This window comes from Macrosteles quadrilineatus, unplaced genomic scaffold (genome assembly GCF_028750875.1).
Source record: "Macrosteles quadrilineatus isolate MER2022 unplaced genomic scaffold, UCM_ALF_1.0 Scaffold_6__1_contigs__length_79288215, whole genome shotgun sequence".
NCBI classification, from domain to species: Eukaryota; Metazoa; Arthropoda; class Insecta; order Hemiptera; family Cicadellidae; genus Macrosteles; species Macrosteles quadrilineatus.
This window is the reverse complement of record NW_026542599.1, coordinates 8,438,902-8,453,976: the sequence shown is the minus strand read 5'-3', so window position 1 is coordinate 8,453,976 and position 15,075 is coordinate 8,438,902. Positions and strand designations below refer to the sequence as shown.

General features: G+C 32.4%; 1 protein-coding gene across 2 annotated transcripts in view; it reads left to right on the top strand.

Moving 5' to 3' along the window:
- Window positions 1-10,947, top strand: part of LOC128997270 (myb-related protein B-like) — a 53,526-nt gene extending 42,579 nt beyond the window's left edge. For both annotated transcript variants that reach the window (XM_054422888.1, XM_054422889.1), the window contains exons 12-16: window positions 1,188-1,292; window positions 2,109-2,279; window positions 4,008-4,139; window positions 7,475-7,570; window positions 8,844-10,947. In XM_054422888.1, the coding sequence (XP_054278863.1) occupies window positions 1,188-1,292; window positions 2,109-2,279; window positions 4,008-4,139; window positions 7,475-7,570; window positions 8,844-8,963 (624 nt within the window). In that variant the 3' untranslated portion in view covers window positions 8,964-10,947. The remainder of the gene's footprint in view (window positions 1-1,187; window positions 1,293-2,108; window positions 2,280-4,007; window positions 4,140-7,474; window positions 7,571-8,843) is intronic.
- The last annotated feature ends 4,128 nt before the right edge of the window (window positions 10,948-15,075 follow it).

Below are 15,075 nucleotides of genomic sequence, written 5' to 3'. Positions count from 1 at the left end.
GCAAAAATCTTGTTTATCCCCTGCGGTCACGGACATAATTTGTTACACACAATTGTGGCAACACCCTCAGTACGTACAGCAGTAACAGAAACATCATCACCGTCTTCGGAGATCACGAAATTGTTATCGTGATCGCCCGCGATCGGGCCAAATCTAGGACATAACCTGCGATAGAGGAAACATTATTCTTAAAATGGTTTACAATACCTGCATATAGTAATCCTTTGTTGCTGATTTAGGCAACTAGTTTCGGTTCTTGTTTTGAACCATCTTTAGGCCTCAAGGTGTCAAGTGATCACTTCATTCGAAGGTCGTTAACAGAGTTCAATAAATAAAACATATACAAAACACGATACACGGAACGGACACACATTACAAAAAACACGAAAAACACGAAGGGACATTGACAATCGATCGTGACCGGGCTGAGGTAAAGTCTAGACTGGTGGTCAAAGTGGTCTATGGCGTTGTCTCTGTCTTCTTATCACCGGTGCGTGTTCATTCATTCATTGTTTCCCTCCAGTATCCTTATAGCTGTGTTGTAAATATAGTTGGATTGGAAGGAGGAGAGTTTATCGTTGAAAACATTTTGATGGTCAGCTTTAACTGCTCTGTATATTTCAAACTCTTCCAATGTGTTTCTGGTTAGACGGTCCTGCGAGAAATGTAAAACTTCCATATTAATATTGATATCTGAATAATTGTGGTTGTGTGATACTAGATGTTCTGCAAAATTTGATGTTTGGGGAGCTGTTGTCTTTCTGGGCATATGTTCCTTAAATCTCTTCTTAAACGAGCGTGAAGTCTGGCCAATGTAGTAGTTCGTGCAGTCATTACAATTTATTTTGTAGACTCCAGACTTATCGTAGATGGATGAATTAATTTCTGTTTTATCTTTCAATAGAGATCCAAGTTTGTTGTTAGTCTTGAACGATACGGAGAATTTATTTTTGTCCATGATATTTTTAAATGTGTTACTGATGTGTGAACCAAAAATTGCTGAAATATATGTTTTCTTTTCTGTGGATTTAATTTGAGATTTATTTAAATGTTTAAAAATCAGTTTGGCATTTTTGTTGTGTCTTAATTCTATCCCTTCTATGAGTTTTAATGTGTTTTCTAGGGTTTAGCTTGTAGATTTAAATCACAATGTACAACAATTCTCACTTTTTATACTTAAATTTCAGCCCCAAACGCCAACAAGGCTGGCAGAAGACCTGCAGGAGATTATTAAGAAGGAACAAGATATGTCTGATTCTCAATACGACATGGATACGTCAGAAGCCAACTTGGTGAGCTAAACTTTTACTATTTTAACAATGTTGGTGGTTCTTGAGAGTACACTCCTATTTATCATAGAGGAACGTAGTTTTGTCATTTATATTTATCTTTTTTTTTAAATCCATGTTTTAGCCCCTGAGCTGTATAATAACTAAAAATAGGCTTTACCTTCGTCACTGCAGCTCAAAATCTTGTGGTGTAACTATGTTACGGCCGTTTCGGCATTACAATGCCATCGTCAGACTACAAAAACACAAACTCGGCCGAAGTAGCGTCGTTGAAGTTTAAACACGTAACACATACGAACAATACTATACATTTAAAATATTTACAAAAACCGAACAGGCCTGTCGTACTAACGGGTGACATGTTCCCGTTCCGAGCAAAAACCGACTGGAAGATTTCTATGTCGAGCCCGGTGTCACACAGTCGGTTTTTGCTCGGAACGGGAACATGTCACCCATTAGTACGACAGGCCTGTTCGGTTTTTGTAAATATTTTAAATGTATAGTATTGTTCGTATGTGTTACGTGTTTAAACTTCAACGACGCTACTTCAGCCGAGTTTGTGTTTTTGTAGTCTGACGATGGCATTGTAATGCCGAAACGGCCGTAACATAGTTACACCACAAGATTTTGAGCTGCAGTGACGAAGGTAAAGCCTATTTTTAGTTTTATATTTATCTCTCTAGCAGCTAGTCTGCCAGTTTGTTCTTAAAGCAGATTATTTCAGAGCAGGTGTTTCAGAGAGATATGCAGCTATTATATGGAATTGTCATCTTCTGTATCAAAAGTCTTTGTTGGTATTTAGACAGAGTTGTGTTTTAGAACGAGATGCATGACAGCGGCTACATGACGGTGAAAAGGAAGCCTGTGAACAACGGTCTGTATGGCAAGGAGAACACCTTCCCTCACAAGAGGGTGAGAAAAGCTCTTGCGCCGTCTTGGTCAACCCCTGGGCTAATGAGCGTCACTGACCTCTCCTTCAGCGAGACACCGGTGAGTGATAAGCCAAAATTACTAGAAAGTCCAGCTCTTAACTACTATAGTAAACAACTACAATTTTTTAAGTGATATCAACCAAATTTTTAAGTTTACAGTTGATGTAAGGCATGCACAAGTTCCAAATTTTCAGGACATTTTTGGGAAACAATTGAATTGGGTTACATTTTAATTTAGGACTTTATTGGGACAGGCTTTGTTCAACTGCCAGCAATTTCAATGTGATTTTTTGCAACGATGCTGTTTTTGCAATAGCGGGAGATATTCATGAATTCACTGCAATCACAAGAGATGTTCTTGATTTTACTAATATTGCGGATTTTATCAAGTAATAATGATAGTACCGCAATTACGGCTTAGTCATGAATACATTGGAAATTATACCCACTGTTAACAGTGCAACGTGCAAAAATATTTACTGAAAATTTGTGAAAAAATCTTTTTTATCTAGAAAAAGAATCCTCTCTCGTTTCTTTTCGAGCTACAAAATTTCAATTTCGGTCCATGCCATGATGTTCTTGCAGCTGCTCAGTTGATCATGTACACTTTTAGTTGGCTTCTTTACAACCTTCTTTACACTGTGTTATTATGTAAATCCACTTTTGAACTCCAAATTAAATTTACTCTAGATAATCCGACAATTGTTGTGCAAAGGGCAGTTGTACTAATGGAGAAAATAGTAAATTTAATCTATTATCTAAGAAAAGTCAATTGACAAAACCTGTTAATCCTAAACGTAATCCGAAACAAATAATCCAAAACAATTAACAATTACAGTTGAACCTCGTTTGTACGAACCTCGATAAAACGAATTCCTCGATAAGACGATTTTTTTTAAATCCCCTTGACACTTTCATATAGGTCAATGCTAAAAACACCTCTATACAACGTAGTAATTAAGTTAAAAACCTCCATAAGACGAATTAGTTTGTGACATGGGCTAGGACTGATTAACCTCTATACAACGAATATTCTTAGGACAAAACCTCTACAAGACGAACATGACCTCTATAAGACGAATTTATCATAATCTTAACCTCTATAGTACGTAGTTTTCAAAACAAACAGAAGCTTGTCTCAACATGAAACCCCCACCCATCCCTCCTCCTTCCTCAGTCATTGTTTGGAGAAACCTTGGGGCGAGGAGAAACCTCTATAAGAAGAATAAGAGCATTAAACCTCGATAAAACGACCCTCTTTATTAAGAATACTTCTATAGTACGAACTTTTCCCGTACCCCTTGAAATTCGTCTTATAGAGGTTCAACTGTAATCTAAAACATAATAATCCTAATCAGCCAATTGGCCTTTCCTTAACTCCTAGGCTATTAATCAATCAGTTAAGTTAAGACTGTATTTTTTACAGTTCAAAGTTAATTAAAGTACAAAAAAAATGGTAAATTAATTTAGTAGATGTTTACTAACAGTTTATTGTTGCATAAAACTTATATTTTTAAATCTAACAAGGCTTTTATTTATTTAATAGTCTGAAACTATAGAGTATTATACTAATTGATAAGTTTTCCATATTTACTGTATGGACTGAAAAATCGGAGCAGTAATTGGAGAGACTCCTGTAGTAGTAACAAAGATCAAATTCTAGTTTTTACCAGTTAACCGCGAAAGTAGTTACTGTTTGAGACAGACTAATTGCCGGATTATTGGTAGCCTTCTATATCTTTTAGTTCAAAATAGGTCTAGTAACATTTCATTGGCTGTTTTGCAGAGCAAGTGCCTGTCCGGAAGTGAATCGTCAGTTTTGTTTTCACCGCCTTCTATAGTCCGAGATGTTTTGTGCGACACAGATGATTCGTTCACTCAATCGACTCATCAGTTAAGGCTCAACTCGCCACCAAAGGTAAATATCTCTTGAGACTGACATTAATTCATAGCAAAGAATGAATTTGGTCAACTCAGAATTTTAAAAGACTCAATTATTACTGAATATACCAACAATCATTTAGATTAATGTTGATTGATTGAAAATATAACTTATTAAGACTGAACATAGAAATTTATGTGTCTTGAATTGTCAAAATATTAAATATGTATGGTATTTAGATATTTGGAAGTTAAAAGATCACTGTTAGTATAAAATAAGTTCTCAACCAACTGTAGGAATCATTTATTTTCGTAGACTAACTTTGCTAAAATAATAATTTTACCCAAGTGTTAACTTTTATTTAATTTCTTATGAGTTTTTAGTTCTTTAATTTACTGTAGGCTACCTTATTAAAAATATTTCCTCCTGTGTTGATTAAATTTACAGACTGTGACATGATGGAATTGTTGATTAATTACCATATTATTGTCAATACAAATTTGTGTATCTGCTAAACACCTAGAAATGGTTTGTCCTTCAAAATTATTGTTTTGGTAGTGGGCTGACTAACTAAACTGTGTTTATAAAAAAACATACGCTTATATTTTTACATTTATCATTTTGTTGCTCTTCTTTTACCTTGTACCCCTTAACTGATTCTTTCAATAACATTTCTTAGTACGCAATCTGCTGGATTTTAAAGAAAGCTGTGCATGAAACTTAATTTCAAATCTTATAATATTTGAGTAATTTTGTTTGCTACAATAGGTCGATAGGCGATGTAGCAAGGGGTAAATGAATACTCTAAACCCCTTCCCAAAAAAAAACTTGTTTAAAGAAAAACTGGCTTGCTCTCTTTAGTATTGTTATAATCCTATGTCAAAACTAATTCACCGTCCAATAAACCAATTCCATCATTGCCGTTCTGTACTGGAAGTTAGAAGATTTAGTCTTTACTGGCACTTGCCTTGTTAAGAGTGTTGTGTGCTTTTGTTTTCTTGTATGTACGTTTAGGACATTGGTTTGATAGTTGATTTTATCCATTTCAGATATATAATGGGTAAGTTCATAGTCAGAGATGGAGTCCGAAGCCGATTGTTTGCCTAGCAAAGTAGCTTTTACTGCTTAGACTTGATTTGCACCTTTAGCCATAGTGGCACTTATGTTTTGCGTGTGTTTTAGTTTGTAGTGGTGAAAGCACTTACGAAACACTTTTCATACACAGATTCTTTGGACGTAATAATACAGTAAAAAAATTACCTACCTAAAGATTTAACTTCAAATTTTGGCAATTATTAATATTTAGTTTTTGTAATCTTTATTTGAAAGTTTTTTTTTATTTTTTTTTTTATTATCCAAGAAAATAGAAGTCCTAATGAGTAACCTTGATTTTGATGAACTGTTAAATTTAGACCAAGGATAGGAATAATTTATTCATCATGTTCAATTTACTAACCACTAACAATTTTAACATTTTCAGGGTTATATATTTTCCATTGTGAAAGATATAATTTATACATATGACACCAAAAGTGAATACTGTGTTAAACATTTCTAGCTTTGAACACACAATGTACTCTATGCACCTTTATGCACAATTGCACATACTGTTTCTACGGTTTGTAGTTTAAAGTTTTATTTTTTTTGTGAATAAAGATTTTTGTTTACAAATAATTTACAATCATAAAAGTTTTGGCTTAGCCTATATAAACTAATAATAATACAAACTTTTATTTACAGTACTGGTTATATTGTCCTCCAAATCTCCAATCTTTGAGGTTGATAATAAACACATAAAATAATATAATCTTTACAAATGAAATAGGAATCAGTAAATATTTGCTCTCTGCCACTTTTAGTTTTATTGTAATTTTGAGTCTTTAGTTGAATTTAGTTCTTGTACTTAGTTTTCACGTAGTGTATTTTATTTATTGTCTTTAATACATATAAAAAAAAACCTTTACATTCTTATCGTTAAAAGTAAGCAGTAATCTTTGCAGATTTGAACTTTTTTGCGTGTAAGTTTTCTAAGTATTTTTAAAACCTTAAAAAACTTTATTTCCTACTCTACCAATGAAATATAATCAACAAAGACCTCTTGAAACATGAATTTTTTATTAGACTTTGAGCAAAACCTAAGCAATGTGATTGTCTATGCTTTTGCTAGTTTTGTGCAGCTTAATTTCCTGTAGAAAATCTGTTTAGATTTTTTATAGACAGGAAGTAGATTAGGTAAGTATGTGTGTGCTGTAGATAACATGGAAACAACAGTGTCAAAGAAATCCTCTGTTTTATCACACTTGTGTGATATTTTCAGTGGATTTCTGTCATTAAGAGTGTGACAATCTTCATAAAAAATTTAAATAGGCTAGTTTTTGTTGTAAGCGCCACTAGTGAATAATTTTGTGAAGTTTTCACACTCGGTAGCTTGCTAGTGTAGTTTTGGTAGCAAGTTCAGTCAGATTGTGGTTAAGTTTGTAAAAGGTTGGGTGGTAAAACTTTTACTGTCCCCATATCTTTGAGGAGATACTATTTAATGAAGTAATTACATTTTGATCCCTGAACCTGTGGCTTAGGTAATCTGGTAGGTGTACTCAGATATTAAAGTTGTTGGTATATCACGAGGTAGCACAATTTTTTTGAAAATGGTACACTGTGCTAAACCACATTCAAACGTGTGTTTAGGAACAAATTGAGTAGGTTGCTTGTGTTTTATACTTGTATTCAATCACTTAACTGCTTAAAAAATATTATTGTTTTATATTTTACCTACATTTTGTTTACCTACACTTTTAAACATAAAAAGTTGTACGAAAAGTAAGTATAGTTTGCGGCTCAGCTGAAGACCTAGGACTGTAAAATCAAAGTAGCAATGTATTTGGTCTGTATTCCGGTGCAATTGAATCTTTTTCAGTACAGGTAATTCTTGTGATTTAGGACCTAGTTCCATAAATTCATATTTGAACCAAATAGGCCTACAATGAATGTGTCTGTGGCTCAGTTGGTAGCGTGGTAGACTATAAATATATCTCAGCAATGTCGTGGGTTCATGTCCTGAGGCAGCTTACAAACTTTATCAGTAGATCATTCTTTTACTCTACCAGTCCACCCCTTACTTCATATTTTCCACCAACGTTTAAGCAGAAATACAAGGTTAAAACAGAACTCCAACCTCTTAAATAAATAACAATCCTCACACACGAGTTGAACTGCTCAAAGTAATTCATGTTTGAGTAGAAACTTAGTGTTTACCTGTAAGCTTATGTCTTCTTCTACTTTCTACTTACTCCGCCCAACCTTCTACCTCCCAACACAGTCTGACTGACGTAGCTAGGTGGTAGTAAGGGACTGTAGCCCTTGTGTTTATCCAGAGTTCGACTCCTGAACGCACCGTCGCTGTCAAACACCCGGTCTGCAAACGACTACTGGCGGACGTCCCACCCGCACCCCCACGCCGCATCTCCAAGGTATGCCAGAAATTATGGGTTAGCAGGAAATTATGGGGTGAAAGTGGGGAATTATGGATTGAAAGGTGGAAACCTTTGAGATATTATGAAGTTATGTGGTAAAATTGTGAGGTGAAATTTTGGGATCATTGGGAAAATCGACTGGTTAAAGTGGGAAATAAGAGGGCGAAAGTGAAAATTGATAGGCCTATGAAAAATGTAACATTATTGGGTAAAAAAAAAAAAAAATGTGAAAGGATAAAAATACTTTCCCTCCATGGCATTTTTAGGCTGAAGAGTGGGAAGTTATGTGTTGAAATATAAAATTATTAGGTTAAAATGTAAAAGAATTAAATGAACGTGTGGAATTGATTGATAATGGATTAACATAAACTTTGCTGAAAGGTGTGAAATTATAGTGTGAAAATTTGGAATTATTAGTGGATATGTGTAAATTTTTGTATAATTGGGATTAATTTAAAAAAATGCCCAAGAGTGTAAAACCATGGGAAAACTCTTTTATTAAGGAGAGCTAAGTTTATATAGTTAGGGGATTGAAGAGAACACATTCAGTATTTGAAAGCATTCCATCATTTTTAGGCTGTAATTTAGCTGTTGTTTAATTGGTTAACATTTGCATTATTATATAAAAACTGGAAAAAAATAGAAAATTATTTGCTTTCAAGTTATTGGAATTATTTTCCTACTTTAATCTAGGAGGTTGGCTGATAACTTGCCTAGATAAGATGTTTTGGATTACTTGTATTTAAATTTGTCAACAGTAAAAAAAATATCAATTCCGTAATCTGTGATATTATTTCGTCTGTTACACACTTTTTGAAATTATGTTTGTTTAAGAAAACCTTAAAAAAACATTCCTGAATAAGATATCAATTGTTTTGTTGCAAACCGGTTTAATTTGTAAAACATCTTTTGTTTGCTAGAGTTATGATTTGCAAGTAAACCATTTTACTATTACAATGGAACCTTGATAAGAAGACCCTCGATAACAAGTCGCCCTTGATAACAAGTGTCATTTTCAAATCCCCTTTAAATTATTGTAACCCTAATCACATGTTATTACAAACCTCAATAAGAAGACAACCTTGATAACAAGTCTTATTTTACAATCCCCATGAGAATCTTGTTATCAAGGTTCTACTGTACTTTCTACAGAAGTTCAGCATTAACTATTAATTAGTGTAGGTTTAGTTCTGTGACATCTTCTATTTCGAATATTGCTGTTTCCTTGTGTTTTCCATTGTTTAATGATTAACAACATTTTCATTCACAGTTGGCTGTGAAGTGGGAGATGGTTGCTTACGGGAAGACTCGAGATCAGTTGGATTTGACGGAGCAAGCGCACCAGATCTTGGCCCAGACTAGATTCAAACCTCGATCGCTCAGTCTATAGTTTCCGCCACAACACAACAAACAACAACAGTAACAGTACAACTGTACCGGTGACAATATTAGACTAAGTCTGTTGTCCTTGCTTTGTGCGGCCTTCAGAAACATAAAAGTGTGAATGGCTAAAATATCATTGAACTAAATTGTTAAATGTCATAAAAAAGTAGTAAGTCGACTGATATAAAGTTGATATTTAATTATTTTTTGTCGGAAAATGTCAGAAATGACTGGAATCACAGGGTATTATTGTAATAAGCTGGCAAAAAAGTCCAATCACTTTTGTGAAAAGTAAAAATGTTTCGACTTTCATAATCTGTTTTAGAAACAGTAACATTCAAACAATTGACCATCAAAATAAATTTTAGGCTGTTGATCTATTTATATTCTAAATTAGACGTGATTGTCGTAAGGATGATATTTTGTTTGAAATTAATATCATAATTTATAATTACAATTTTTAGATCATGCTCTCGTTGGTTCTGAAGGCCGTTATATTTTACCGGTTGATTAACATCTATATATATTATAGCAATACAAATAGATCTGTCACATTTATCTGATTAGGAGCAGTTTTAAAATCATATGTTAAAAAAGTCTGTGAAATGCTGAAGAAGCCTTGATGAAACTTAGAAAATTAGTTTTGTAACAACTGCATCACTGTACATTTTGTTCACATTTAATTATTAGTTAAGAATCATCTCAAATGTCTTGTGACTGATTGGCATCACATTGAATCAAAATGATCAAATCTAGATAATTTTTGTTCCTGGTTAAGCTCATTGCACCTTCACTATAACTTAGACGTGTAACACTTCACTTTTTGTTTGTTTATTTAATTTTATTTAATATTTTGTTACTTTACAATTTTGTATAGATTATAATTTATTCTGTACATATATTTTTATACTAACAAATAAGTTATGCAACTTTTATATTTGCTTTAAAACTCCTTTGAGTATTCACTGATGTAAACATTACAAATCACAACAAACGGTTTTACTTAATATTGTACGGGGAATTTTTGGTTAAAATTTAAACATTCTACATAATAATTTAACTTTCTACATAATATTTAATTAAGAAATAGCATAGGGCCACCTTAAAAGGAAGTAGACCAACAAGTAGGCAATTAAGTTAAAATTACATAATAATTAGAAATAATGATCTACCTCAAATCAAAGTATTGAATTAGATGGATAATTAAAGTGATTATTCATAATGAAGAAATTATAATAAATAATTACTCATAAGATTGAACGGTGATTATTTTAAGTACAAACAATAACAGGAATCTGGAAATACAATATAGTATTTTATTTTAGTTTTATTTAGTACCTGATAAAAATCATAATGATTTTATAGTTTAGGATCTGAAACAGTCTCTCTTTTAAGAATATAGTTGTACCAGAGTTGTATTTTAGAAATGCAAAATGTGTAAAATATTCTGTAAACTTGCTTTTGCTTACATTTTTACTTTCTTTCGTTATAGTGTTCATAAAAACAAAAATAAGCAAATGAATTAAATGATACGCATTTACATAATATTATTATGCATGGTATTATGCATAATATTATCATGCACCGGTTTTAATGGCATTTGATTATTGTTAAACTTTAATATTTATGTGTTTTGAAAAACTAAAAAAACAGTAGATAAAAATTGCAATCGCTTAACAAAAATTTTAAGGTAGCTTTTACTTTCCCGGTGGAGAAATATTAAAACGGACACTATACTGTTTTTTTAGGTGTAGGCCTACTTAAGTAATTTACTTAGACCAGTTCATTAACCCGAGTGCATTTCAATACATAAGTTCCAAAAACAAATTTGAAGTTTGGTAAAAAAAAGAGCATTCTAGATTGCCAATGTGGAAGTTTTAAGTGTAAAAAATTTGCATATAGGTACTGACATATTGCTAATTTCGTATCCAATTTCATTTTTGACCATACTCCTCCATTATTGATTGTAAAGCTATATTGTTGTATAAATACTATCATCAATCCAAATGAATATACAGTGTGTAAATTAAGTATGGAAACAAATCTGTATTTTTAAAACCGAAATAGATAGAAATATTCTATTTGTGGCAATAATAGTTAACAAAGATTCCGCAATTTTTCACATGAAAAATATTTTTTTACCCCCCTAACAGGGTAGGTGGTAGGGGGTGACTTATTTTTTTCAAATAGCAACCCCTATTGAGTGACCCCTCATTTTGAAGAGTTTGTCAAAAGAAACACAATGACGCAAATCCGAGGTGAATATCTCACTCCTAGCCCAAATGGCGGATATTCCAAAATTTGATTTATTGTACGTGAAAAGCACCAATTTCACAAATAATGGAAAGAAATCTGTATTTTTAAAACCGAAATAGATAGAAATATTCTGTTTGTGGAATTGATTGTTGACATAGGTTCCGCAATTTTTTTAATCAACAATATTTTTTCAACCACTTTAACAGGGTAGGGGGTGGGAGTGACTTATTTTTTTCAACAACAACCCCTATTGAGTGACCCCTCATTTTGAAGGGTTTGTTAAAAGAAAAAGAATGACGCAAACCCGAGGTAGATATTTCACCCCTAGCCTAAATGGTGGGTAATGAAAAATTTAATTTTTGTAAAAAAAAGCCCATTTTGGAATATCCGCCATGTTAGCTAGGAGTGAGATATTCACCTCGGATTTGCGTCATTGTGTTTCTTTTGACAAACCCTTCAAAATGAGGGGTCACTCAATAGGGGTTGCTATTTGAAAAAAATAAGTCACCCCCTACCACCTACCCTGTTAGGGGGGTAAAAAAATATTTTTCATGTGAAAAATTGCGGAATCTTTGTTAACTATTATTGCCACAAATAGAATATTTCTATCTATTTCGGTTTTAAAAATACAGATTTGTTTCCATACTTAATTTACACACTGTATTTTTGACAAATGTAATGGCATAGCTGTAAAAAATGTTATGACAATTTTTACTTTTCTGGTCTTTCCTTCTAATTTGCTCAATAAATTTTAGTTTTAAGCATCACAAAGAGCCTCACTGAAAAAATCATGACATTAGAAATTGTTTTTTTACCATAATTGTTTGAACCTGTCACAATTCTTTGTAAAGTTAAAAATATTTTGAACAAACGTTGCTGTAGGTTAGCTTACTTAAGTAGGGATATAATATATTGTTTTAGTTGTTATTGTTAATCTTTGTAATGATAATAGATTAGGATGTACAGCATTTATGTTTTTACAATCAAATAAAAGTACAAAGTATCATTTTTGTTAAATATATGTATTTCCCGGTATCCACTATTATATAGTTTGGAAGGGTTGTGATTCTGCCTTAAAATATATACAAATTTCTTAAGTTACACTTTTACAATATTTAATTCGTGGCTTATTTTCATAACCTGTCTGATAATTTTGAGATGGTTGATATCAATTATTACGACAATTTTGAAATTGCAACACAGTCTTTTAAGTTCAATCTGTATGAGGAAATAAATGTACATATAAGTGAGTCGAATTCGAATACTGAAATAAATTAATAACACCAAGATTCCTTGGTATTCATATGCTGAATCAAACTCTTTTGGTTACCAAAATAAAATACTTGAATGGAAAAGAATCTAAATTGGCCGTAGAAACACAAAACTTTATTCAATAAAAAAAAAACCATTAGAACACTTCACTGTCACTGACAGCATTTTAAACCGATTCTTTTATCCTCAGAAGAAAACTCTCTCAGTTGAAAATTCTGTCAATGACAATATTCTCATGTTTCATATTTGACTATTGATAGAGCTAGACATTCTATCCCCAATATTCAAGCTGTCACCAGTTTTTTTATTAATATGGGCGTAGTTGAAGTGAGTCACCAACAGATTGCGCTGATGTAAATGACTGGTTTTTTTTTACAAAAAACAGAATCTTTAACCAAGTCATACTTATAGGACAACAAGCTGCAGTATAATATTTTATGTCACTTCAACTGTCTCAGTGACAAAAAATAAGGTTTAAAATATAATTTTAGACACTATTGCAATCTCTGACTGGCTCACCAAACTAAGTGTTTTTAAAATAAATAAACGGTATCAGCTTTCTGACACATACTTTCTCCCATAAGTTTGTCAAAAACCTTTATCATGTGTAAGCGGTGAGAGTAAATATACGGAAATGGGATTTGTAAGATTTTCTTCAGAATTTAAAGGACTATAACATACTAAATTGTTATCAAAATCGTTCGAGCCAATATTGGGAAAATATGATTTTCCGTTATTTTATGGGGTTTTATGGGAAAATAACATAATTTACAATAACTTTTGAACCGTAATTTTTACAGAGATGGGATTTGTACCATTTTGTTCAGAATATAAAGGACTCTAACATACTAAATTTTTATCGAAATCGTTCAGGCCATTTTTGGGAAAATCTTTTTTTTCCGTCATTTTATGGGGTTTTATGGTAAAATACCCATTAAAAATATAAATTTCTAAGAAATGAGAAAAACTATCAAAATTGTAAGGACCATAACCTACTATGTTAAATAAAAACAGATTTTTTTGTCTAAAATCCTATTTTTCGTTATTTTATGGGGTTATTATGGGAAAATAACATAATTTACCATAACTTTTGAACCGTAATTTTTACAGAAATGGGATTTGTACCATTTTGTTCAGAATTTAAAGGGCTACAACATACTAATTTTTTATCAAAATCGTTCGGGCCATTTTTGAGAAAATACGATTTTTCCGGTTTTTTATGGGTTTTTATGGGAAAATCCCCATTAATAATCAAAATTTCAAAAAAATGAAAAAAACGCCTGGAGATACCATGGATTAGAACCTACATACCAAATTTCATCGAAATCGGACCACAGGTGTAGTCTCTAGCTCTGTACACATCCAGACACACAGACACACAGACACACAGACACACACACACACACACACACACAGACATCACTTCGAAAACCACTTTTTTGGGTCCAGGGGGACCCAAAACGAATATATCCACTCAAAACTCAAACTCGAAAATTTTGACAAAAACAATACTTTCTCCATATACTATGGTATAGGGGGAGAAAGTAAAAATATCAAAAGCTGTGCCCATTAAGATGGGATGTATACTTTAGTATGTAAAAGTAAATGGTTTTATGTTAAGTGTAAAGTTTAGTGTTTCTTGAGCCTGTTTGGACTCTTCCCCATCCAAGTAAGCTTAGCAGCCTCACTAACATTTTTAAAAACTTAGGTTCTTGCACTTGTATTATCTTTATCTTAAAATTACTGAATGATCACAATACTAGTGGACATAGTTTCAAGAAGTCTCACAATCTATATCCAAGTACAATCTTATAGCTGACTGTATCAGTGAACATCCAACAAGTTATTTCTAGTCTAAACACATTGTTAACTAAGGGCTGGTGTAGGTAGAACCAAGTTCCTTGTCCGAGTTAACGTGACACCTGATTGCTTCCCAACTTGATTACAAGTTTGATCCGAGAACAGTTGGCTTTCAATACATTCTGTAGGAAAAGTTATAATTTTGGAAGCATTCAGTTCTTTGACAGCCACAAATGTTGAATGTGTCAAGTTGATTTGGAAATTTTATTTTTGTATGGTTTACTTACCTATATCACGTTTGATGACACGACTTTTGTGTATTTTAACACGAGTATGATCGATCAAAATTGAATACGTCTTTCAACCCTTTTGATATATCTACGCCCTACATTTACAAGACAGTAAATACTCTCATATTTTAAAGACAGGCGAGTCTGCCATAGGGGCATTGGGAATGGGTCTGATCAAACGTTATTACCATTGCAATATTTACTGTCGTCTCCTAAATGTTTACAGTCTAGATTAATCAACTTGCATTTTATTGTATCTATGATGGCAATGAAACTACATTTCATGAATGAAAATTAGGGTAACGTACATTGTGTTTTTTTTTAACTGACTCAAACTTTATTATCAGATCTGAATGATTCAGAAAGTTAATCTGACCCATTAGTTATAAACCAAGATGACAAGAGAATCTTTTAAATGAGCAATTGTTCTCAAAAATATATGAAAAAATCTATATGAAAAATAAGTTTTTAAAAGACGTCATTAATAGTTTGTAAATAAAG